Source organism: Mchenga conophoros, linkage group LG5 (genome assembly GCF_057382185.1).
Source record: "Mchenga conophoros isolate Kocher_MC1m ecotype Shallow Benthic linkage group LG5, M_conophoros_male_GT1.1, whole genome shotgun sequence".
NCBI classification, from domain to species: domain Eukaryota; kingdom Metazoa; phylum Chordata; class Actinopteri; order Cichliformes; family Cichlidae; genus Mchenga; species Mchenga conophoros.
In genome coordinates this window covers 22,432,653-22,459,638 of record NC_140530.1, presented here as the reverse complement: position 1 = coordinate 22,459,638, position 26,986 = coordinate 22,432,653, and the positions used below count along the sequence as shown (strand labels likewise).

Here is a 26,986-nt window from a genome sequence, read left to right as displayed (position 1 = left end):
TTTAGGTGAAGAACATCAGGAAGTTCTTTCTCAGTGATGCTGACAATCCTAAAATTTGTGAAATCCTTTGAAGTAAATCAGTAAAGTTGAAGAAAGAAAAAATAACAGAAAACAGTGAAACAATCAAAGTCATCACTGACATTACAAAGCGACGTACACCAAATCAGAACAGGACATGTTAGATGGGGCCAGGACACACCATGCTGGGTCATGCTGCTCTGGGAGATTTATTTAGTGATTTTTCCTTTTTTTTTTTGTTCTTTTTTTTGTTTATTATGTTGTTCACTTGCGCTGTCAGGAGTGTAGTAAATGGGACAGTCAAGCAGCAAGAGTCACAGTTCATCATCATCATCATCATCATTATCATCATCATCACTATCACCACCATTATTATCATTCTCCTAATGGTATCATAATAATAATTTCATCATCATCATCATTATTGAACTTTTTCCTCAAGCTAGAAAATAATTTACATCACATTGTTTTTACTGACTTTTGAGACCACAAACATTCCAGCAACACACTCTAGGAATAAGGGTGGGTAACAATCAGAAAAGCATGACTTTTTGCATAGTATTAAATGAACAAAGACATTGAGTTCTTTATTTACAATTATTGTATAGATAAAAAAAAATATCATAAAAACAAGATGAACACTTAAATCACTTACCCATAAATGGCTATATGCCAAAAAAGTTATTTGTTGGCATTTCTCTTTTTCTTTGTTCCACAAACTGCATGCTGCTAAATACAGTACATCGAGGCAGGTGAGAGTATATTGCAAAAAGTATCATTGTTATCATCATCATCGTTATCATTATCAGTGTCATCGTCAAAGTTATTATTGGTTCCTACAGCACGTGTTATGATTGGGATGTAATCACGGTGTTTTCTGACAGGAGCAGTGATTGATCACATACAGCCAAACGGCTGCATCGGCAGTATGACTCATTGTGGTGCATGATGGTAGATGTAGTCAGGAGGAGCTCCTGTGTCCACACCAGTGGAGTTCCTGTCCTCGATGGACTCATCGCTGTATTTACAAAGATTATTTTTTAAACTCAGTTTCTTTGCATCCCCTTAAAGCTGAATGTCCTCCCGGATGTAAAAGTGGTTTGAGAATGTTGGCTCAAGTCTTTTTTTTAATATTATTATTATTATTATTGAAAATGCTATTGTTTTGTATTTGTTTTGTTTATTGTTTTACAGTTTTTACAGAGAAACAAATAAATTGTCAAGTTAAAACAATGGAAAGAAAACAAAAGAAATCAACAGCTTTCGAGCAAAATATTAGAACCCAAACTGGGTTTTTTTCTTTCTCCAACTTAAATAAGACAGATTTTTTTATTCAGATGGTCCATGTTACGTTTTCAACACGCCTGAGCTGACTGGTAAAGCTTGTGCACCCTCTCCAGATGGACAGATTGGCTGGGAAATGACAGAGGAGGAGGATATAAAAAAGAAGAGAGATAGAACTTGTTGGATAAATGATTGTATATACTTTACTAGCTTATAGAATTTTTGTTTTTAGAAAAATCTGGAGGGTTTTTTTCTTTTCAAGTTGCATAATGAGCCTATCACGTCATGCTTGCCAGTGATTTCGATTAGTAATAGAAATACAATAGTTCAGGCTAGTTAAGTGGCCTTGTCCTTCGGAGTGCAATAAGACTGGGTAAATGTGCCTTCTGTATGTAACATCTGTCTGGTAATGTCTGATTGGTCAAAGCACAATAAATAGTTTACAACTAGTGAGTACAGTTGAGATGCTAGAGTACTGTATATTCTGTGACGGCAGGAAGACAAGCTTGGTTAAAACACACAAAAGCACATCTAGAATTACACCACAGAAGTTTTCATTCATAACCAGATAGTGCAGAAAATCTTTTTTCTCTCATATATATATATATATATATATATAGAAAAAGAGTCAAAGCAACATTCCATTTTTGTTCTCATTTCTTCTTTTTTTTTCAGTTTTTCTGTTTTCTTAGATGTTAAAAATGTCTGCAGCTTTGTGTGGCTGCATGTGTCTCTGCTAGAGGAAAAGAAACTCCTTTAATCAAAAATAAACCAATAGGTTAAATAAAAAATAGACACAACGCAAAAAATATTCCATGTTTTCAACCGAAACGTTTTGATTTCCGAGCGGTACAGAGAAGCCAAATATAACTGCAAATTTCTAATATGACTCAGCTGCAGCCTTTTGATGGTCATAGATTTGTTTTTGTTTTTTTTTTAAAAACCTCAAGTCCTTTGAAGAAGCAGGTTTATCTAGAAGAGTTCGCTATAAAGGTCCTGATATCAGCCTTTGACTCGAGCCCTGACCCCAGGCCAGTGCTGAAGCACAGAGAAAAATAAGACATAATCTTAACAAAAGAGAAGAAGCAGTGGATAAAAAGAATAAAATATCCCCCTCTGTCACAAAAAGGAGGCCTCTGTTTAGAAAAAAACCAAAGACAAGCCACTCCAACTTGATCCCAACAATCATATAGAGTAATACTAAGATTCCACAATTACTATGTATCCCATTATATTTTGGTTTCTTTTTGTTGTTAAACCTCTAAAAATATCTACATTATTTGACAAGACAGCAGGCAAATTCCAGCACAGGGTTTTTCAGTAATAACACACCGAAACAGCTCTGGTCCATCTGAGCTTCGACTTCGCCTTCCTCCTTCTAGAAACCAGGAAGTTTATCTCTACGAGGTTGTAAACAAATTACATTCTCTTTAAGACATAAATAAGTCAAAGGTATTGGAGCCATTGAAGCAGGAACAAGGCAACATGCCAACAAACAAAGATAAACTCTCTCTAAATATATTTATATGTATTTAAATTTATAGAATATATCCCATAAATGCTATCATCATTATTATTATTTTGCATTCCTCTTTACGGACAGGTGCAAAACTGTTGTGCAAGTTGAGCCCTACCACCTCGATACACATTTCCGTTTATGGATGAAATAAATTTGTACAGTTGGGTACATGTTCATGCCACACAGAAGAGGGGACTTTGCAGGCCAGAAACTCAGAGATGCTGTCTTTAAAATCGCAGTCCACAGTGAGGCCTAGCCCATCAGAACCAAAGAACTCCAATAAAATTAAAAGCCTTTTAAATAAAACCTGGGTAATGTACATTCATGCAGGAGCAACAATAATAAGAACAATAATAATCAGAATCAGAATTAGAATAATAACAATATTTTTCAATTTAATTTAAACTATTATCAGTATTAACAATGTTTTTCGTTGAGGAGAGGAAGAGTGAGCAGAGTTTAAAGTCTGTCCTCTTGTGTGATTTTTACTCCTCAGCAGTCTCCCTCCTCATCGTCCTCCTCCCAGTGCCGCTAAAGACACCATTCGTACATATGCGCAGTCAGACCCATGCTTATACAGTACATGCTAACCAGTACAAGTGTATTGTCGTACACACCACCGTGACTGCCGCTGTACTCATACAACCACAAAAGCAGGATGGCTGTGTAGGTTTTGTGGCTTTGTTGCGCTTTTTTGATTGTATGCTAGTTTGTTTTTTCTTTTCACCTTGACATATTACTTAGATTTTCTCTGCTTTGAAAGGAGCAGAGCGCTTCAAGGGCTCTAGGCTAAGGGAAAATGGTGGACATTTTCCCCTCAGGACTGTGTTGCCGGTAGGTAGCGGTTTGGGGGAGCTCGAAGTTGAGAATTGGGTGAAAATTTGGGGGTGAAGACTTGTATGGTTACAGTTAAAGGTCTGGAGGAATTGGAGGAGGTGTCCCGACAATGTGAGGAAACAACATTAGAGGTTAGAGCTGAGTTTAGGATCAGGGTTAGAGGCTTGTCTCCAAGCTGTGCAGAGGACTGGCAGGGCTGGAGGACGCAGCTGATTTACTGGTATCGATAGTGAGATTAATGCCACTGTCAATAGCGTTGTTGTTCTTGTTAGGGGACGAGGGCTGGCTTGAGTACTTCATCCTTCTACGAGCAGAATCATCGTCCGTGTCATCAATAAGGGGGATGTTGGGCGTGGAGTCTTCTATCCTAAACTCAGGGTGTGTCATGAAGTTGTGGATGGATGTTCTGGAGTCTGGTTTTTCCAGGCCTTCATACAGGGAGCTACGGAATGCATTCACAACTCGGATCTGACATGGAAAGGGACAAAACAAAACAAAAAAACAAGAAGAAAAATGGTAAGAGGTGATGCCGGAGACAATATCAAAGGGTTGGAGGTACCCTCGAGATGAAAGAAAAGGCGGGGGGGTGGGAGGGTTTGAAGAGAAAAGGGGCATAGAAGGAGGGATCCTCTCATTTGAGGATAAAGAGTTAAAGAAGGAGCAGAAGGTGGAGGAACAGCAAGGGAGAAGGCGACTGCAGCCTGTGTTCTGCTTTCACAAGATGACTACAGTCACAAGTCATTCAATTTTGGCGTGCACTAAGGAAAACTGTGAGGAACACAATCATAAAAAAACACAACAAAATCATACATTTCAAGAAAAACAAATACCAAAGCAACACGAATGCTCGTTGTAAGTATACGCTTTAGTCCAATGTGCTGTATACCTAGAAACAAGCCACGTTAATAAATGGAATGCTTACAGAAAATTTAAAGGAGAATATCACATGCAAGTTTGTAGAAATCTGGTGGACGAGGTCAGTAAGAAGGAAGGAGGTTAGATCTCAGAGATCCAATCAAGTGGTTTAAAAACTTCTGACGATACCAGAACACTGTCTGGGACAATATCCACACAGACTCTGAGTGGGACACACAAACACACGAGTATAGCACACGGTGGGTATGGCATGGTCTCAAACAGGGCAATGGACAGTCAAGCCTGCATGAGGTTGGCTCAACACAAGCATCGCAGTGTAAAAACTCACAACAAAACAATAAAACCAAAAGCAAAACAGTGGCATTGAGACAACGAGCAAACACAGCAGGTTAAAATGTGACAAACACAGAAAATGAACAGGAGCTAAACACAAACTACATGCAACATGACAACAGGACAGTGAGGGAGTGGTGAACACCGGCACACAGAGTACAGACACTAAACACATGGAAGTGAATAATGAAAATAAGAGTTTTACTGTCAGACGTCTGACGGTCAAAGCATGTTCCTGAGTCCATGCACGTCGACGTAAACACTCAAGTATAAGGTCCAAACAACTATGTGACAATTTATTGAGACTAAAAAGTAGCACAGTAGTCACAGACTATGGCAAATTGCTGTTTTCATAAACCCTGTGTGCATCTTCAATTTATTTTGTAAAAACATCCTACTAACGTTTTACAAGAAACTAAATCATGACAAAAATGTGAGGTATTTGGAAAAAACTGCATCAGAATTGTTGCTGGGTTTTAATTGATAATTGGCTTTACATTTACATTATTAACTCAATTCTCGTTTAAAGTAGCTGAAACTAAAGAAATGAAAATAAATTGCTGTTGAATGTAGCAACATATCAATGCTTTTATGTAGTTTGTGTTTCCAGTTAATAAAACGTTTAATTAAACATAAGAAACCTGTTTTCTCATTCTTCACAGGAGCAGTGAATACACTAAATGGACAAAAATACTGGGACAGGAAACCCATGCCTGTGAAGCTCCCGCTGCACAGTTTTTATGCTGATGTTAATCCGAGAGGAGTTTTGGAGCCCTGCAGTTACTGACTCAGCAGAGACTTGATAACCTTTACACATTATGTGCCTTCATTTGTCACCAGGCATGGCAATCTGCTGCCTGGAGTCCCAGGCCAGCAGGGGACCCCAAGGTCTGATCAACCTCAAACTACAGCAATGGTAATATGCAAGGTTTGCAATGCCAGTAGTTGAGACCTGACTTCCCTAAGGGGTCCTGCCCACCTTTACTCACTCCCATCGCAAGTGGCACACATCAGTCTGTTTAAACAAGCCAAATGTTAGGAAACCTTTTAGGAGTGAAAATAGACAGAAGAAGAAGAGGGGAAAAAGCAGGACAGTGGGGAATGAAGCAAACAATAATGGCTAATAAATATATTGCTCACTAGCTACAGTAAATGCTACTAGTCTAGCCTTAAATGTAGGGGAGAGACAGTCAAAATCATGAAGCTTCCACTAACATGAAGTTATTTCTTCTCTTTACTTAGATGTTTAACATTAGCTAACTTAGCTAGCAGAGCAGCATAGTTAGGACACTGGCAATGGGCCTGTTTGCATAGCTAGCATGTTAAAGCAACACAGAAGCTAGCTACAGTATTAACAGTTTTTAACTTAGTCTTGGGCATTGTTGTCAAAATAAACATGGTTTCTGCCATAAGTAATGTTTTACTGTCATTTTATCGGACTATTGTTTGTGGCGGTGGAGTCAAATTATTTAAAACAAAGTGGCAGTAAATGCTGTTGGCGGGTCCTTCTGTGAATTTTTGTCTGGGGCCCCAAAAGAACAACAACCTTGTTCTGTAACTTTATGGTGAAAACAATCGAATTCAGTAATTACGAAATGTGGCCCAATACTTTTGTCCATGTAGTGTATTTGAAATTTAAACTCTGCCACAAACCTTAAGACTACAATATTCCTTCTAATTTTAAGATATTAGATTTATAAAGCTTTGAGAATAGTGCATATTATATGGCAAACATTCTGGTAGTGCTGCAGTAACTGTGGTGGAGTAGGTGTAAGGAGAGAAATGAAAATTAATAATAAACAGAAGCCTGTCTGGATGATTGCATGTGACAGGATGTCTGACAAGTAACACTGATGGGGTGTCAAAAAAGGGTGGGGGCTGATTTTACTTTGCTGCAGAGGATCTATGTCTGTAACTATGGTAACGTGACAGTCAACTACACCAACAGTATGAAGCAACAAGACGGGATGAATTATTGGTACACTACTGCCTTATAGTGAGTACCCTGGCCCCGATTCCAGTTCGCACAACCTTCACATGGGATTTAATTTGATTTTCAATAACAGGTTGTTGTCAGTGAGGATATGTGTGTCCATGTGTGCAAAAGAGAGTGAGAGAGACAGAAAGATGAAGGTGGGCAAATCATTAAATAACACAGACGCTTTTGACTAAAATACACACTCGCCTCAAAGTTTGCAATGTGGCAGTCAAATGTGAAAATATTTTAAGCCAAATATACCGCTGCTACCTGAATATTTTCTTGTCACTGCTGGTGATTCAGCTCAAAGGACATGTAGGAGGTAAAATTTGTTTTATGCCAAGCCAATGTGATTTGCCACAACAGCGTCACACTCCCAGGTAAAAAAAACAAACAAAAACAAAGTTAACACTGCAACTTATACTTGAATGTTCACCCAGTGACTTGGTGATTTGATTGGAATTAGTTCACATTAATGTCTATAAAGACATAAAAATGTGAGGTTTGGATGAGGGGATGATGGATGGAAGATGAGCAGAGGGAGACAAACTCACAACCTGAAATGTCACGCCGTGGGTATCACCCTTAGTCCTGCGCTCCTAGCACTCTGAGGAAACAAACACACATTCACCAATGAGAAGACAGTACACCCAACCATGGGACGAGATATCAAGATGAATTTGAAATCCAGCGTGAACAAGAAAAAGACAGAAGAAATAGAGAAAATGAAAACGCAAATAGCAAGAACGAAAGACAAAAAAAAAAAACTTCAGAAATGCCAACCTCAAGATGGAGACTGTTGTTGTAAATTAAAAACAAATAAATCAATAAACTACAAAAAATAACTTTCTGCTCATGACAGGATGGCACCCCTGAAGCAAAGAGAGTGGAGAAGCAGACTGACAGAGTTCTGACTCACGGCCAGTAGTGGGAGGAGCAGTAGCAGCAGTAGTGCTTGTAGGAGAGGAAAGGGCATTGGACAAGGACACGTGACTAGGACTAGAAACATTGGTTACATCCTGGGTCTGGCTGGTGGTGGATGATTGGCGTCTCAGAGCCCCTGCCCCCTGAAAGGAGGTGCCACTCTTGAAGGTGTTGACTACTTCAATCTGTAGGAGAGCGGGACAGGAGAGGACAAATGGCTGCTCAGAGTGACACAGACCAAATGGTAACACAGGTTGATTGGTAGGGTGACTGGTGGTAGAGGGAGTATCTCAGTCATGACATGATGGAGGGCAGCTAAAAGTCAGGGTGTGGTGTCCCCACAGCAAAAACACTGAATCTGATCTAAAGAGCTGGTTCACCCAAATTACATGTGAGCTATAATGGTGGCCATGCAAATACTCTGGGTTCCCTTCAGATTTGTTGCGTGATGCTGATACAGAGCAACATTAAAAACATTTTATTAAAATTCAGGAGCTAATATTTATCTCTGGAAAAGAAACACAAATCATTTTCGTGTAAAATTTAAGAGAAGTAAGCGTGAGCAGTCTACAGTAGAAGAACTTTCTACAAAGCAAACATTTCATGTTCGTTCTGATAGTGTTTCTTTTTTACCCAGAGTAACACTGATGTTGTTTGCATTATTGTTCTACGTTATTAGCACCACAGAACAAACTTGTATTCAGTACCTAAAATATGATATTACAAAACCTTGGGAAATTACAACTTTCTGCATGGCCAGATAGCATAAGAGGAAGATTGCCAAAAGCTTTGTTTTCCTTTAATTTGGGTGATCCCACCCTTTGACTTACTATCTGATGTAAACAAATTAAATTCACAGATGCAGCCATTCACATCATGCAGTGCATGTTGTTTTGTGACATCTTCACTGAAAAAGAAAGTTAAGATTTAGTTCAAATTGGGTTTCGTTTTTCTTTCTTTTGTTTAAATTCCTGACCAATGCATATACAGTTGTGATTAGAAGTTTATATGTACTCATCATGGGTGTCAATGTCATGGTAAATTGGGGCTTTAAATGATTTATTTGACCTGTTCTTTTTGCAGGGTAGAATGATTATGCAGAATTTACCACTTCAACCAACCTCCTCTCATCTGATGATGAAAGTTTGGCTCTTATTCCAGACCTTGGCAAATTGTACATATGTGCAATTAACTTGTACTGAGATAGAAATCTACAGTTGTCCTTCTTGGATCCTCAGTGAGTTCCTTGGTCTTTCATATTGTTCTGAATGTGAGTGTGACTGATCAGTCATGATCACTAATGAGAAGTTATTAAGCCTTAAAGTCAATTTAAAAGGCATTGTAGAACCTTAAGCAGACTTTATTAAAGTGTACATATATATTTGAGCTTAGATATGGATCAGAGAAAATACAAAATAAATTCAAACTTTTGCACCCAGTTATCGTTTCTTAAAGTCATTACAGACATTCGCTGTACAATCATTCAACCCTGGAAAAAGAACAGTTCAAAGCAATCATTAAAAGCTCCAAAGTACCATGACATTCATGCCCATGATGACTGTATGTAAACTTCTGACCACAGCTGACCACAATGACTCATTTTAATTTGATCATAACCAGCTTATTAATAAGGATTCTATACTTTAACACTAAACACTGTCATTTGCGTACAGCACAGATACTGTTCTGGCTGTAGTTTTTTAACTTGCTCTTGCGGATGTTAGGCAGCATCTGTCCACAGTACTACACCCAGGCCCATCAATAACACATCAGTGAGACGAAACCAGATCCAGCACACAAGCCGGACTGTCTGCAATATCACAGTGATACCGGTCTGCAGAGCTCACAAATGTGAAAACAGTTCAGTGGCTATATACTTGTATTTAACTCTTGGAGCTTCCACAGGTCCATGGCGGTGATCTAAGCAGTCCAGCGAGGCAAAATGGCATCTTTATGCTCCTGAGTAATTCATCTTGAGATAAAAGGACTTTAAAACTGTGACTGACTAACATGACCAACATATAAAATACAGTCTATCACTTCCTCATGGGCAATGCCTGAGGTGGAGAGACCTACACAAAACAGATCTTCTGAGAAACACAGACAAACAGTAAAAGAGAAGCTTTTTAGTAAATATTAGGGGTGACATATTTACCTTTTAGTGTTTTTATTATATAACTGGACAAAATTATTATATTATTATTATGGAACTCAGCATATTATTGTGTAAAATTAAAGGGAATCTTAAACTGATTTTTAAACAAGTAACCATAAAGTCCACATGCTGTATCCATATATTAACTGGGATTGAACTGTCTCTGTTACTTGCCCTCACCTGAGTCTGAATGCGGTTGAGTCCTCTGAACCAGAGGATCTGTCCTCTCCTCAGCTCCCTCTCTGCGTGGTCGATCTCCTCATTTTCTTCATTAACATCCTCCTCTGGCAGCTCATCTTTCTGAGTTAACTGCCCTGCCCGCCGCAGGAAGCGCAGTCTGCTATTGGGTATGGTGGCTATCACCTAACCCGCAGAGAAGTAAAAGCACTAAGTGATGTACTTACTGTAGAGATGCACAGACAGGAAAATTGACCAAAAGACTTAGAAAGGGGAAACTTTGCCTATTACCTGTCCCCACACAAGCTCCCCCAGCCCGAGGAAAACACACCACATCCACTTTTCCAAGTCTAGAGGTTGACAGCTGAATGGCTTCCCTCCAAACTGCACAATCACGATCTATGCAAAGTATAAAGTACACAGAAAACTGAAAATTACCATTACTTATCTGAAAAAAATATAATAATTAATAATTAAAATTAAAAATAACTGAGAAAAACAAGTAATTTCAGGAATTAATGCATCCACTTACCTGCACAGCAAACGTGCCAAAAACAATCGAGCAGAAAATGGGGTTCCTGAAGATACCGTCAAAAACATTCCTCTCTCCGTGGATTTTGCGGGCATTTATCTCATTAAACAGCTGCATCATGACAAAGGTGTTAAAGATGATGGTGTAGTGCTCAGAGGGTGGAGAGTGGAGAGGAGCATTGCGGCCACTGTCGATGTCAAAGATCTGCTCACCTGGAAGGAAAAGAAAGAGAGTCAGGGAGTCAGATTTATGCCATAGTCTTTAAATCTGTAATATCCTATATCGGTATAACAGAGCAAAATAACCGTGCGTACCAACAAAGAGCAGTGTGAAGATGATAATGAGCTGATAGACTCCATGTCCTAAGATGTTCTTTGTCATAGTGCTGGAGATGAGAGGCTTATTGCGACCGTATGGCTTCCTCTTAAGCAGAGACTCCGTGGGAGGCTCTGTCGCCAGAGCCAGGGATGCAAAAGTATCCATGATAAGGTTCACCCACAACATCTGCACTGCTTTCAAAGGAGAGTCCTAAAGAAAGGTGACAGTAACATGTATCAATAACAGAATAGAATAATAGAACTACAATATAACCAGGCATGAAACATAAGTGTATTTCTTGAAGTTGTAAGCACTTATCATCTTTCGAATTACTGATTAGGCAACAGTAAACCAACTTGGATGAAATTCCATTTCATCACCATCAACTGTGTTAAAAATGACCATGATAGCGGGCTGGTATTACTTTGCAGTCTTTTTCATCCTTCTGACCTGTGTGATGCAGGCACCAGTGAAAGCCACAATGACAGCTACAACATTGACAGTAAGCTGGAACTGAAGAAACTTGGAGATGCTGTCGTAGACATTTCGGCCCCACATAACTGCTTTCACGATGCTGCTGAAGTTGTCGTCGGTGAGAATGATATCTGATGCTTCCTTGGCCACATCTGTACCAGCAATACCCTGGAAGAATGATGACAAGCTGCAGTGAGAAAGAAACTGGAGTTTTCTATTTCACAGCTGCTCTCCTTCTAACTTCATCACACTGCAGTATTCCTCAGCCTACCACGTTAAAAATAACGTTGAAGCATATAATCAACTCTGCAGTCAACTGGACAATGCTGGACCCTGTAGATGAGTCACTGTTGTGTTTAATAATAATACCAGCTACCTAAGGAGTCAGTGTGCATGTAATCAGGTAAAGCGCAGACTGTAGGAGGGACTCTCTTTCTGTATTATGTTATATTTTGAAGGAGAAGCACGAGCAGCACCTTCTAGGCAGTGGCTGGATTTGGACAAGGATGCCCTTATTAGTGAAAGTGTGGAGTGAATACTTATGCGGACATCTTTTTAAACATGTCTCATTAAATGAATTAATGTGCGTGATTAGGTTGAAATCTGAGCCCAAACCAATCTCCTTCAATCAGATTTCCTGCTTAAGCACAGAAGCTGAAATACTTTTTTACAGTATCTTACAGGACCACAGTGTAGAAGGAGAGCTGCAACTCATGTTACATAAGACCTATTAAAATATATATATGGTTTTTGCTATAACGTTTTTAACAAGCTGAACAAGCTTCTGCAGAATAACTGCGTTAATAATGAAATCCACTAGGGGGAGCTCCTTATCCACGCAGCCAGAGTGAGAGCGCCTGAGAAGAATTCTTAAACACTGCAGAGGTGAAAAAGACATCTGCAGATGTTGACTGAGATCAGTCTCACAAGAATGCAAGATAAGGCATGAACAAACAGCCAAACAAAACAGGAAAGAAGGGCTGCTTACCATGGCAAATCCAACGTCAGCTTTCTTTAGAGCAGGCCCATCATTGGTCCCATCTCCAGTCACAGCCACCACCTGCCTCTGGTCTGCCATAGTGCTGTCAATAATGCCTGCAATAAAGAGATAAACAAAGCAGCATAGGAAGAAGTGCATATACACATAAAGCACAGAGACTCAAGAAACAAGGAAAGGCAACAGTAATGATCTCTGTCTAAGTCAGAGCAAAAAGTGTGCAACCAATTCACCTTTGACGAGTGTGTGTTTGTCGGTTGGGGATGATCTAGCCAGTACTCGGAGTTTAGGCCAAACTTTATCGATACGCTCCTGTTCCACCTGCACACACACACATAGACACACACAAACACAAATTGAAAGAGAGGAACAAGAGCAACACTTTTGCTTATTTTCCCTTAACCTCTGCAACTCTCTTCCATGAGTGGCTCACTTTTTACCTCCTCTCACACTGACAGTATTTGCTGTACCTCTCCTTTCTCATTGCGGATCCTCCTGTTGAACTCTTTGCCATCGATGCACAGGAAGTCCTCTCCTGGGTGGATGATACCACACTTGATGGCTATGGCTCGGGCTGTGTTTATATTGTCTCCTGTCACCATACGCACTGTGATGCCTGCACGCTGGCACTTCTGAATGGCATCAGGGACCTAAAATAGGGAGACACATGCACAATCATTCAGTACAACAGAAATATGTAAAAAGGAAAGCATATTTCACCTATTATTTAAAGCTGCACTAACCAAATTTAACCAATTAATACTAAGACTGAGCATAATGCAGCCAGCTTTTACTGTGCGGAGGTCTGGCAAACCTTTTATTTCAAGGAAGCCTTCTGATATACCCAGTAGTAGAAGGAGCTGCATTTCTGACCACTGGATGAATTAAATTAAGATTTTCACTTTTTCTCTGGTTTTCTCTGGTTTTGTTCTCCACCAACTCCTGAGGGAATTTTAAATTCCATTTGCCATCTGGTGGCACATGCACAGTTTTCAGAGCTTCAGTATTTGAGTAGTATTTATAAATGAAAAAACAATCTTGCAGTTATTCACAAAACACAAACACATGCAAGCAAGTAAATCAAAGCCCCATTATTATTAAGTTCTCCAGATAGTATTGCAATAAATTAATTATGACTACTCATGTATGGATATGGATCTATAGTTGAAGCATCTTGCAAAAGAGTAGTAATTCAGAAACACATATTTCTCCTTGCAAAGGTCAGTGTGGGCGAGCTCTGCTCTCCAAACCCACACATAAACAATTGTGCTCACGTACCATAATAACAACTTGCATCAGTTTACACATACATGCAGGCAAGTAATTCTTTCTGCCTTCACACATAAAAAACATAAAACATGGATCCATCATTGAAATGTGCGCTTGCATCATGCATTAAACTGCCGAATCGAACTGCTTATGCATGCAAGCATAGAGAAGTTTGTTTTTACAAAGTATGGCTATACAGCGGAGGAGTGCAGGTCTTTAATAAGCTGGAGGTTAAAATAAAAACAGATAGGATTTTTTCGCCTACTTAGAACTACATAACTTTTGCACAGCAGCTGCTACATGCAAAAATGATTATCCTAAATATGAAAACCTACAACAGTCAAAGAAGTGAAATTATTTCATTTAATTCGATATTTGAAGAAGAACAATATTTGCTTCAGTCACAACAAAACCATCTTTAACCTATATCAGCCTGTCATTTCATCAATTACACAAAATAAAATAGCCAACTAATACGTATACCAGTTAATACACTGAAGAGGTCAACGAAGTTAAATATTCTTCAAATGTAAACAGAAAAAAAAAAGAAAAAAGTAATATGTAGTAATGTGATTTTTATAAGTTAAACAAGCTCATGCTCTATATTATCCAGATATTGACTCATTGTTATCAAGATATCAGGTTCCTGTTTGGCTCGTCTGTCATCCCTGGTATTTAGTTAAACCTTTCATTTCTCTTGGACTCGTACTGCTCAAGATGACTGCTCACTTGAAACTAGGAGGTGAAGAAAAGACTGGAGGTTTATTAAAAATACAATCTGGTCCATCAGAGGAAGAAAGTAGGAGTCTAGTAGGTGAGACTGGGAAACAAGCACCTCGTGCCTCTTATATGGATCTGGTTACACTCTCATTTTCTACCATTTCTCTCTACCATTCCTACCCATCATCCTCCTGCCTTCTGTCATCCTTCTGACAGAAATCTGATTTTGAACATTTCTCAGTCTCTCATTCCCTCCACTATTCTCTCTCGTCTCTCTGGGGCCGTTCTCAGAGAGCATCCACTTATTAAACAAACATTGCATTACAGAGGAAGAAATTAGAGACTAATAAACAAACCAAAACCATGTTTACTAGTCTGTTTGACCCTTTTAAAATAATGGAATGTCATCTAATTTCCAGTATTAACCAGTTTTAGCAAAGAGCCTGGAAAGTCTTTACTGGATTGTAGCAGTTTCTGTGCACTGCTTCTCAACTGGGTTATTGAAAATGACAGATACCGAGTGACCTCTAGGGTTGAGTAGAGAGAGTAATCTGCAAACTTTGAGGCTATGCATCACTGCGAAGGGCTATGTTAACACAGTATATATGGGTGGCATAGTGGTGGTGTGGTTAGGAAGAAGGTTCCTGCTTCAAACTGAGACCCTCCTGTGCAGAGCTTGCTTATTTTCCTTGTGCGTCCATGGGTTTCCATTAAGTACTCTGGCTTCCACCCACAGTTCAAAGACGTGCACATCAGGTTAACGCGTAAGTCTAAACTGGCCATGGATGTAAAACAGTTTATGGGATGGATGCAGTGGATAACCTCTACAATAATAAGTCTATAATAACTCCAGGTTTTGTATTCGTGTCTTTTCCCTAACTCCTCCTAGACACATCGATCAATCTGGATGAAAGTATAACAAACTGTCTAAGGTGGCAGGGTTATCAATTTCTATTATTCAATAGCTTTATTGAATTTGTGTTTAGGGAATACTAATAATTTTCAGGAATTATTTTATAACATTCAAATTCTTACAAATTATATGTGTGTAGCAGCTGATCTCAAAACCAACAACATAATTGTAACTATGTTATGTGTACATTTGTTTGATGTTTATGACACTATATTGACAGCTTATATATTGATATAATTTTGAAAAAAAGAATAAGAGCAGGGTTTTGCTAGTATATGCTCAGAATATGACTTCTAGTTAAAACACTTTGAGTGGACAGTAACAACATAAAAACACTATGTAAATGTGGCCACACTACATATTCATTTTACTGTACAGTATGTTCAGCATTAAATATTTGATTTCTTTTGTATTTATTCATCTGAACACTATAATTTTCCCCAAATTGCAAAAAACCTTCCATAATATTGCAATACAAGAGGGGATTCTCAGTTAATATAGCTCAGCTTTGGAGAGAAAGATAGAGACATCACAATGACAGAAAGAGAGTTGCAGAAAATGCGAAAGGAAAAGGAATCATCAAAAAGAGGAACATCACCACAGACAGAGGTGGAGAGGAGAAAACATGTTGGGTTGGGGCTGAATGAGCAATGCTGTTCTAGAAAGAGCAGGAGGATGGAAACAAGATGAAAGGAAGCAGTTGAATAATCCAGTAGTCAGTTAATTTTCCTGCTTCCTTCTCCCTGCACTGGAGCTGTGAAGCGAGGTCAGCTTTCCTACTGTACACAGATACCTCTTTCTTCCAATTATAATACACTCTATTCCTTCATGTGAAATTTATCATTAAAAACTGTACCCCTGAAGAAATTGCTTTATGATGAATCACTTATTGCATTGAACATTTCTTTTTGTTTCAACGGATGATTTTACAAAAGTGATCAGAAGAAATAAGCTGGTCTCATCTGAGAATTGATTTGGTGTTTAAAATTCAAATTAATACTTTGATCCTCATCTATACAATAAACCTTTATGTAAAGAGACACTGCTTCAAAGTAACAGCGAGGACATACCACTGGTTATGACACAGCTGCTGAAAGCTGGTATTATAAACCATTTGTTCGACATCCCCCTCCTCTCAGTCCATTACTAAAATATCTCTCCTACCTCTGGCCTGACGGGATCCTCTATTCCGACAACACAGATGGCTGTGAGGTCATTCAGGATGTTGTTCTCATCATCCCAGTTGGGCTCAGGATTGCTGGAAAAGTCACGATACGCCACACAGATGGTCCTCAAGCCATCACACGCCATGGGCTCAATCACTTTCTTCACCATCTCATCCTTGTCTCGTGGACGGAAAACCCTTGGCTCACCCACCTCGTTTTGGATATGGCTGCATCTGCAAACAAGGGTGTGGCGTAGGTTGAGAGGGTCATTTTAAATTATATACTGTAACATTGGTATTGTCTGTGTTTTTAGTGCTTGGAAATGAGCCAGCATTTAAAAAAGAACAAAATATATAGTCAAATCTCTCAGCCTGGCATTACTGCTTTGCTTAAATGAATACTGGTGAATCAAAAAAGGATGCACTGAGAACTGCAATGCTGTGCAAAAGAAAAGACATAGGGACTAATATGCCTTTTGTGGCAGGATACCACAATATTTAAAAAAAAGAAAGTGCATTGGGGTACACACTGTAGAGAGCTCAAATGGAGGACAAACAATTTCCTCTAAAAGATTTTTAAAAAACAGCTAACACATTTCCTAAATAACTAAAGTACTATAGCCAAAAGATAATTACATTTGATCAAGACTAAACTGATTTGCTAAACAAGTTAAATATATCAACAGACAAACTGAAAACAAACAGGTGTACTGGCATACAGCCAAATACAAATGCTGTACATCATTTACGGAAAAGCAACTGAACCATAATTAATGCAAACGTCCTTTTAGGACCTGTCAGCTTGACAAAAATGTGAATTTAACCTTTCATACATTGTATTATTGAATCTCTGTTTATATTAACTGTAACACCTATAATGTAGAAACATAAAAAATACTATTGAATTCAAGTAATTCTATGACTTTTTATTTAAAAAGTCATAAAATAAAAAGTCTTTTTATTTAACATTAACATTAAAGTCATTTTATGACTTTAATGTTAATGCTGATCAAATACTCTTAATTAACCGCACTTGATTAAAAAGTCGTCTGGAGCATTGAGGTGCGTGTTAAACACATCTGCAATGATCTTTAAGAAGCACAGATTTATTCTTCCTTAGCAAGAAGAATCTGGATTAAACATTAATCTGGGAAAGACTACAAGCCTATTTCCAAACAATTTTTACTCCATTATTTTACAATGAGAAAGATTTGGGGTGGGGGATCAGATCCAAGATGAGACCATGCAATGCTGCAAATAGAATTTCACATTTCTCCTTCTGCATCTCAGGTTTTTCTCAAAACCACTCACTGTAATGTTACTGTAACGCCCTGCAAAATGACATGATTGTAAGACATACTGCTAGAAACTTACACTGAATGTAGTGTAAATCTGCAGAGCACCTTATTAAATTATATAACTGCAACTTCCAGGTTATTTTAAACCATTAAACCAGACTCACTTTTTGAGTACAATCTCAGAGGCTCCCTTGCTGTACATCCGGAAGCTACCGTCAGGCAGCTTTATGACAGTGCTCATCGACTTCCTGACAGAGTTGAAGGTATAGACTTTGTAAAGCTTCTCCTCTGGGATCTGGTTTCTTATTGGCTGGTAATCCCGCTTCAGGTCCAAAACTAGTCCCAGCAGGCCACACTCTGTCTTGTTGCCCACCTGCTTCGGCAGACCGCCTTCCTTATCTGGGGGCTGTAAAATGAGGGACAGGAAAAAAAAGATTTAAATGTGTTCAGTTATATTTTTAGTCTAATATTAAGTAGGCATGCTAAAAAAGAAGACCTAAGGTTTTACGCATCAGGAAATAATAAAAAATAAACTGGTCTTTAGCAAGTTTTACAATTAGATAAATGCAACCGCAGATGAACAACAAAACATGACATGTTACACCTTTCACTACTTAACAAAAACTAAGCCAAAATAAAGAATCAGTGATGTGAATAACTAAATACACACTTACTGCTTCCATAGGAACTAAGAGGAAGTCAACAAGCAGCAGCCACCAGGTGCTGCTGATCAAATGCTCTTAATTAACTGCACTTGATTTAAAAGTTGTCTGGAGCATTGAGGTGCGTGTTAAACACATCTGCAATGATCTTTAAGAAGCACAGATTTATTCTTCCTTAGCAAGAAGAATCTGGATTAAACATTAATCTGGGAAAGACTACAAGCCTATTTCCAAACAATTTTTACTCCATTATTTTACAATGAGAAAGATTTGGGGTAGGGGATCAGATCCAAGATGAGACCATGCAATGCTGCAAAAAAAAAACCCAAAAGCTACATCTTAATGCTGAAGTTCATAACAATACAATTAAAAAAAAGACTGAAGTGAATTATGACTTGTTTTGGAAGATCTTCCAGGTTTGGAAGGTCTTTTTTTTCCAAAAAGAACCTAGACGCAATTGCATCTGAACAAATCACACGACTTCTGGAACAATATACTTTGGACAGATGAGCCCAACATGAAGATATGTGGCCATAATGCACAGTGCCACTTTTGGAGAAATCCAAACACAGCATATCACCATAAATATATGATACAAGCTGTCAAGCATGGTGGTGGCGGGCTGATGATTTGGTGTTTTGCAGCCACCAGACCTGCACACTTTGTAGCCCCTGAATGAATCATGAAAGGTTTCTAGTCAATTATAAGGCCATTTTCCAGACAGCTAAAGCCTGACTGAAAGTGAGTCATAAAAGAGGACAATGACGACAGAATGACGGCAGTGATACCTTAAGAGAGCTGTGCACAAACAAATGTCTGCAAATGTCAATACAAGTTGAAGGTACTGAGTCATGGGATGTACTCAGTTTTTCACAGAACTCCATGACGTCAGAGAATTTACCCTCTTTTTTTTTCCATGACTGTACATATGGCTTTACTTTTTTTTTTTTTATCTATCTGTAATTGTTATTCACTTAACTGCAACTTAAGATAATTTTACAACATTGTTACACATATTGTTTCTACCTAATCCAACACTTCGACTTTTAAATGTTCTTAGTTTGCGTTTCCTCATAGGGTAAATGAAAATAATCCTGCCACAGAGAGTAAGTTTTCAGTGTAATATATTTCATACACTCATGTGATCTATTCACTGAATGAGATTCTCTCTCCTTCAGCTCAGTGCGACCAGTGTAATGCTTGAAATAGCTGCTGGTGATAATTAACCAGCTAGCAGGTGAAAGGGTCACTTTGTGTGGGAGGGCAGAAGATGAGATAGATGGAATCAGGTTTAGATCGTCTTATTTCAGGCACACAGCTCAACCCTGTGAAATCTGTAATTGTATACTTGGAACCATGTATTGCTCTGGTTCAGTGAACATGTCAGTGGATAGACATAGCACGTAATATCATTTTCTACCTAACATATGCAAGTATGGTTGGAAATGTGTTGTGATAGGCTCATAAGTACTCTGTGTTTTAGGTGTGCATCCAGTGTTTTGGGTTTATTAGCAGCCATTAGGAGTCATTACTATTGCCAGTTGTGTGTGTGTAAGTTTGTGTGTGATACAGTATCTGTGCAGGTGGCTACAGTACATGTGTGCCACCATGTACACACTCACGCTACAAGCAAGAGTGCGAATGTTTGTGCATGTGGTCAGCTTGTCAAAGGCCCAGCGTTGCCATGGTAACATTGGGCAAAAGAACAAGAAGAACACGAAGAGACTTGGGAAAAGAGAGGGTGCACTCTCGACCACTTGGGGATTCTTACTCCTTGGCTCCATTCCTCTTTCATGATTTTCCCTCATTTCATGTCACACATATCCTCAAATCCTTCTGCGTTTCCTTCTTCATCTTTTCCCAGCCCCCATTCATTAACATTTCCAGAGCTTTTTTCTATTTAGGAAGAAATAACGCATGTACAGAAACTACCTGTCACTATGACAGGATAAATCTCACTATAGTCAATATCTTAGTAAGTAAAGGGCCAAACAACGCATGAAAAAACAAAGGAAGAGCATTCCAGTCCAAAGTCACAGAACCTCAGGGACCTGCCAGGGACATATGAGTGCAGACGCCCTCTGGTGTAACCTGGTGCCTGTCCATGAAAAGCTCTCCATGTCAGTAAAAGAATCTTAAACTGCACTCTGAAATAAACCGGAAGCCAGTGCAGCTGCGTCAAAATTTGAGTCACACGTGGAAACTCTGAGGATTTTATCAGAAGTCTGTCAGCAACATACTGAACAACCGTTCTAGGGAGGTTTTGGTAAGACTTGTGTATAGTGCACCGCAGCAATCCAATCGCAATGAAACAAAAGCATGTATCTTACAGAGACTCATATGTTCAGACACATCTCAGGAGCGATCCCTGCTGTTATTATTCATAACACGCCTCTTCAAATCTGCACATCCTCTCAACCCTATTTACATTTGACTAAAATATAAAAACATAAAACTAAATTAAAAAGCTGTTAACCTTCACTCTTAAAAAAATAGTGTGCTCAGATAATGTTAGGAAATAATGAAAAATGACTATTTACTGTATCACTGATTTTCTAGAAAGAAGTCAGACAAATAGATTATCATAGTAGTTGCAACTCATTTTTTAAATTTTACTTTATTTCGCTGTTTCAATTGACTAAGAAAAAAAGTAAAGGTAAATAATAATTTTGTGGTAATAAATTATATTGGCTGTATACATGTTGAAAAACACAGTTAATCATATCTGGGAATACAGTTCATTTTGGATCCCTATTAGCTGGCACTGAGCTGACAGCTAGTCTCCCCGGAATTTTTGCTATATAGTACCTACAGTATGTTTGACACCTACACTCACTGCTACAGAACAGCTTGTCGGGTACACTGTCTTCTTACACGCACACACACACAGCAGCATGTAGCAACCGCATTGAAAATAATGCTTCTACCTTGGTTGCTTGATCAGCAGACACCTTCAGCTTGAGCTATTTGCTCCAAAATAGATTGACTGCAGGCTGTTCTGCGTTAAACAAGCCTGCAGCCGGGATTAGATTTCAAAGGACAGCTTGGCATTTTGACGATTTGTATTTGCCTTTATTACTGTTTTCTTCACTTGGTCCTTGTCACAGCGTGTTCATAAAGATTCTGTGTTGGCACTATAGTTAATAACGTTGACGATGCACTCCATTTAAAGCTGTCCACATGCTAACGAGGCTTTGATAGAATTCTGATTAACTGCTTTGATATCCTTTTTAAGGTTAATGATGCACAAAAGGCCTAAGAAGAGAAAAGTATGTGGAGTGAAAATACTAGGAGGGCACTTTCCTCGTTTCACCAGTTCTTCCTTATGTGAAACAGCATGGTGGTGCTGCGAAATAGCACCGGTGACTCCCAGCAAGAAGGTCCTGAGTTTCAATCCACCAACTGGGGTCTGACTCAGGATACTCTGTTTTCTCCCACAATCCAAGGATATGCATGTTAGATTAACTGGTGATTTGAAATTGGTGTAAATGTGACCTGGGCAGGCTGCAGCCCAACCACAACCCTGAATTGGATATGTTAATGGATTTCCTTATCTAAACAGAAGTCTAAATAAAGAGGTTGATTTGCAGGTTTTGAAATAATTTAAGGTAAATTTGTGATTTTAGGCTAAACAACTGACTAGAATTTACCTTTATCACATCAAATGCTTTTAAAAAATTTATGCCACTGCCGCTATCAGAATTGGTACTAAAATGATTACCAAAATCAATTTTTTTGTTTCTGTAACGGTTAACCCACCAGCACGTGCAAGCCTTTTAATCAACACACAAAAACACATTATTATTGTTTGATTAAGATGCCAAATTACAGTCATTTACTTGCATATAAAAATTTGTTTTAATGGTTGAATTAATTTCTGACTTCTTGTGCCAGCTCAAATTTGGGTATAAAAAATGTGAATTCAGTCATTTTCAGTTTTTGACAGATTTTTAAAACATTTGTGTTGTCTCGTTTTTATGGCAGGGGTCCTAATAAATTTGTTAAGCACTGTATCTGCTATCAATATTTGCTTTAGAGGCTCATATTTTGAGCTCAATATTTCTGACCTTCTTGACTATCGAATATTGGATATTGATTAATTCAGGCTGAGGCATTTTTTTTTACTTATCCTTGCAGCTGTTGAGAGCCAGTGGACCCAGCTGAAAAAGTCGTCTAAAATCTCATTAATCATTAAAACCCAATCAGAAGACTGGCCCATCCTCACCTAGTAATTTGACATATCTGGTTTTTATCTAGCTGTATGTCTCACAGACACAGACAAGAGCATAAATACTTTATACAGAGTTTATGGTAAATAACAGAATTAATGCCTTTTTCTAATGACCAATGATTACATCAGGAAGACACTGCCTGTCATTGGCAAATGAGGAGATGGAACAAATGGCCTCATCTGCCCTGTCTGCTAAGTGTTTGGTAGAATAGGCTCCCAGCCAGAAGACCAAATCAAGTTAAACCTCTAAAATGAAAATGACTGAACAAAATGACCAAAATGAGAAACGCACAGTGTATAAAAAATAAATGGTAACTTTTAGATCAACTAAATCATACAGAAAACAGTCACTACTCCATTTAAATGTTGTGTAATGGCTGCCTTCATAGTCCATCCACCCATCCATCCATCAATCCAAATACAGTATATTAGAGCAGTAAATACTTAACCATGTTTGTTAATTTAAATGACAGCTATTTCAACTTCAGCTTAGCTACTGGCACAACTCCTGTTCCAGCAGAAGAGTACTGCGGAGAATAAAAGGAATTTACAGCTACCTCAATAACAAAACAAGACAGCAGGAAAAGCAGTGAGTAAACAGATAATAAACAGAAGACAGCCACAAACACCGCTGCCTTGTATTCTCAGAGATTCCGCAGAGGTTTAGCTTGACGTCGGTTTCTACGAACAAGGACGCTTTCTGGCATGGGATGCCCAGTGTTGGCATGACGAGACAACTGTTGGCACACCCTGGCCTGGACATGGCTAACGACCAGCTGCCCTCTCCCTAGTCCTTGGGTGTTCCTGCAGGCAAGGACATATGCCAGAGGGAGTGCTGGCAACTTTACTTCCTTTTCCACCTGGGGCTCTCCTTAATCCAGCCCTCCTGCTCCTTCCAACTCCCTTATCATGCTCTCTCTGCAATCTTTTCCTACTTTAGTTACACCGCCTTTATTTCACCGACCCCCCATTTTTTATTCACACTCTAGTCCTATCCTGCTTTGTTGTTTTGGATGACTTTCTGTTCTCATTTTATGCTGTCCCAGTCTCTTACAAGGTGCTCCACCTCCTCAGCCCACGCCTTCTTTTTTCTCTTTTCTTTTTTTCTTTTCTCTTTGCATGTAGGAGTAGATGATATCCTTGCTCGCTGCATGACTCTAACAGCCAACTGGGCTAAGGCCTGGAGGAGTGCTGGGGGGGCAGTAACACAGTCTTCCAGGGCATGATGAGGACACTTGTCACGCGAGTGTCTTTTCTCTTGTGTTTCCCTTTCTTTTTCCATCCTGATTTGCATGTATCCTTACTTTGCATTTCACTGCCTCTTCTCTACATATTGAATCCCCCTCTCTCCATATTCGTTTCTCCGTCTCATTATATTCTTTACTTGCCTCTCTACTGCAGATTTCTGACTACTGCAAAAGCACAAGGCAGTCATAATACACAGAATCAGCATCTAGTAAATATACTTTACTACTGACCCTACACCCACCACCAATACTAATAAAACCGATACTACTACAACTAATAATAATAATAATGAACAGTGTGCCTTCTTCCACAGTCTCTTTTGTCCTCTCTTCCTCCCCTTACCCAGAACCAGTTGTCGCAGATGGCTGCCCCTCCCTAAACCTGGTTCTTAACAGTTTCTTCCTGTTAAAAGGGAGTTTTCCTTCCCACTGTCGCCAAGTACTTGCTCATTGGGGAACATCTGATTGTTTGGGTTTTCTCTGCATTATTGTAAATGGTCTGCATTTGTATAGCGCTTTTCTAGTCCCTAAGGACCCCAAAGCGCTTTACACTACATTCAGTCATTCACCCATTCACACACACATTCACACACACATTCACACACTGGCGATGGCAAGCTACATTGTAGCCACAGGGTCTTTACCTTACAATATGAAGTGCCTTGAGGTGATGGCTGTTGCGATTTGGTGCTATATAAATAAAATTGAATTGAATATTAACAGGTAATTGTGCCCTGAAATTTGCCTTGACATAGTTTGATTTCTGTTGATGCACATGCAATCATGTGTTTCAATCATGTGTTTCTCAGACTGATAACATTCCAAATATGGACTCTTGTATTACCCCGGGCATTGGCTTTGATGAGTGATTGGCAGTTTATTAATTAGATTGTTTCAGTCGAATCACTGGCAAAATTCTTTGTCAACATGCTGTAACAAATACAAAAAAATATTCATGATTCACACGGGATATCTGGCCGTCTTTTTGGCAAGTAAACCGTGCTATGTTGTTGTTGTTACTGCTATATATTATACAACAATTACTATACAAATTGATGCAACTTGATAAAATATCATTGGTTTTACTGCAATTTGCCTTACGTTTGACTCTTCTAAGTATTCAATTGATGCTGCTCTCCTAAAAACTAAAATTAAATATATTATGTAAAGTGACATAGAAATACAGTGCCATGCCCGTGAAACATCAAAACACTGTCATTCTAATGTGATGACAAATCCCGTCACTGTCATCTCAGCAGCACTGTCAAGTAAATGCTGAGAAGAGAAGAGAAGAGAAGAGAAGAGAAGAGAAGAGAAGAGAAGAGAAGAGAAGAGAAGAGAAGAGAAGAGAAGAGAAGAGAAGAGAAGAGAAGAGAAGAGAAGAGAAGAGAAGAGCTGTGCTGTGTATCTGTCTTCTCAGTTTCCCAAAATATTCCAAACATAAGAGGCTGGGTGCTTCAAGCTAAAGACATCCAAAATACTCTCCCTTCCTTTTGCGCAAACAAGCATGCAAGCATGCAATGTCCAGATGACACAAGTACTGTGAGCAACAGCTAATTATATCAAGATATCACCACTTACTAGAGAACAAGAAGAAGAAAGTTCATTTTAATTACAAACTGTTTGTTGTAGAGCGACAAGTAGACATAAACTGAATATTATTTTTCTAAAATCTACAAATCAGCAGACACATTCTGTTGAATAAATTTATAGGAACATTGCCAACCCTTTTACGTGACATTTGTTCTCCAACATATACTTCAGAGTTTTATTTCTGTCCTCTTTTTGTTTGTACGGGAGCATTATCTACCTCTCTTGTCCCTGACCGGAATAATGACCTGAGCAGGTGGTTGAAGCTACATGAAACTGAGCTCCCAGGACACTCACACAACCATGCTAAACACTCACCACTGTGCTGCGCGAATAAACACCTGTGATCTCAATACCTCCTACAATGTCACTATCCCTGAAATGACAGATGTGTGTGTCATATATATGTATGCCCCTTCACAAGTGTCTACACACAGCCTTCCTGTACATTACAGACTATGTTAATATTTCAAACACCTAATGAAAAACTAAAAGAACAAAAGGTAAAGGACAAAAAGAAAATTCCAGTCCTTTGCAGGTATTGCCATTAGGGATGATGCATGTTCTTGGAAATGACGTTTGTGTATTGATGTCATTGCCCGCAAGAGACATCCAAGGCAACCAAGATGTATTTACAGTATGCATTAATGAATACTTTGAAAACATGAATGCAAGCCAGATCAATGAGCATGTGCGACTGTCCATGTGCAGGGTTTCATTGTGTAAGTGCGTACGAACTTCCTCCCTTGAGTAAGAGGCTTTTCCACTTTATACAGCAATCTGTATGTGCTGACAGATGAACCAGAGCTATACCAGTGGCTGTATTATGACGCCAGAGAGGCAATAGGGGGACTGATATGAGTATCAAAGCCTGCCTCTTTGCCTTTGTGTGGTGGCCATCAAAGACTTCCATAGCTATCCTGGCTTCCCACAGGATTGGCCTCTTATATAAGAACACACCAGCCAGCATACTGCAGGCCTGGAGTGGTGCTGAGGGAGTGGGGGCGGCTGGGGGAGGCAAAGAAGGATGGACTAAATATTCCTCAGAAAAGCTTCCTGCTGTATCTTGCTTTGTGAATTCACTTCATTCCTTAATTACATTGTACTTCACACCATACTTTATCTTTCCTTTTATTCATTCTCAAATAACACAACATATGTTATTTTTATACTATTTATATGTTATATTCTGTACTATAATTGTACATTTATATACCGTGCATTTATCTAAGTCTACATAAAGATATAGATGTATAAATGTAGTCTTAGCTACAGTAAGTTGTAGGCAGACAGACGATCCTGTATTTACACAAGCTGGCAAGTTACGAACTTAAAGGTATGTAAGTTAGTATCATTAAGTTTAATTTGTCTTTCAATGCGTGAGGTCACGTCTTGCGAATGAAAAGATCTGGAAAGAAGTAAATGTACTGCTTAATCCCCAGTGTATAAGCTGTGCTCTGCCAGTGCTT

General features: G+C 38.9%; 1 protein-coding gene across 13 annotated transcripts in view; it reads right to left on the bottom strand.

The window, feature by feature from the left end:
• Positions 1-208: 208 nt before the first annotated feature.
• Positions 209-26,986, bottom strand: part of atp2b2 (ATPase plasma membrane Ca2+ transporting 2) — a 132,254-nt gene continuing 105,476 nt past the window's right edge. For 10 of the 13 annotated variants that reach the window (XM_085274265.1, XM_085274267.1, XM_085274262.1 and 7 more), the window contains 11 exons: positions 17,952-18,193; positions 16,489-16,723; positions 12,893-13,072; positions 12,656-12,743; positions 12,414-12,520; positions 11,402-11,593; positions 10,948-11,161; positions 10,634-10,845; positions 10,393-10,500; positions 10,105-10,287; positions 209-4,126 (listed from right to left, as the gene is read on the bottom strand). In XM_085274265.1, coding sequence (XP_085130391.1) covers positions 3,815-4,126; positions 10,105-10,287; positions 10,393-10,500; positions 10,634-10,845; positions 10,948-11,161; positions 11,402-11,593; positions 12,414-12,520; positions 12,656-12,743; positions 12,893-13,072; positions 16,489-16,723; positions 17,952-18,193 — 2,073 coding nt within the window. In that variant the 3' untranslated portion in view covers positions 209-3,814. Of the gene's footprint in view, positions 4,127-7,402; positions 7,453-7,764; positions 7,955-10,104; positions 10,288-10,392; positions 10,501-10,633; positions 10,846-10,947; positions 11,162-11,401; positions 11,594-12,413; positions 12,521-12,655; positions 12,744-12,892; positions 13,073-16,488; positions 16,724-17,951; positions 18,194-26,986 lie in introns of all 13 variants that reach the window. The other 3 variants (XM_085274270.1, XM_085274273.1, XM_085274274.1) reach the window with 2 other exon arrangements.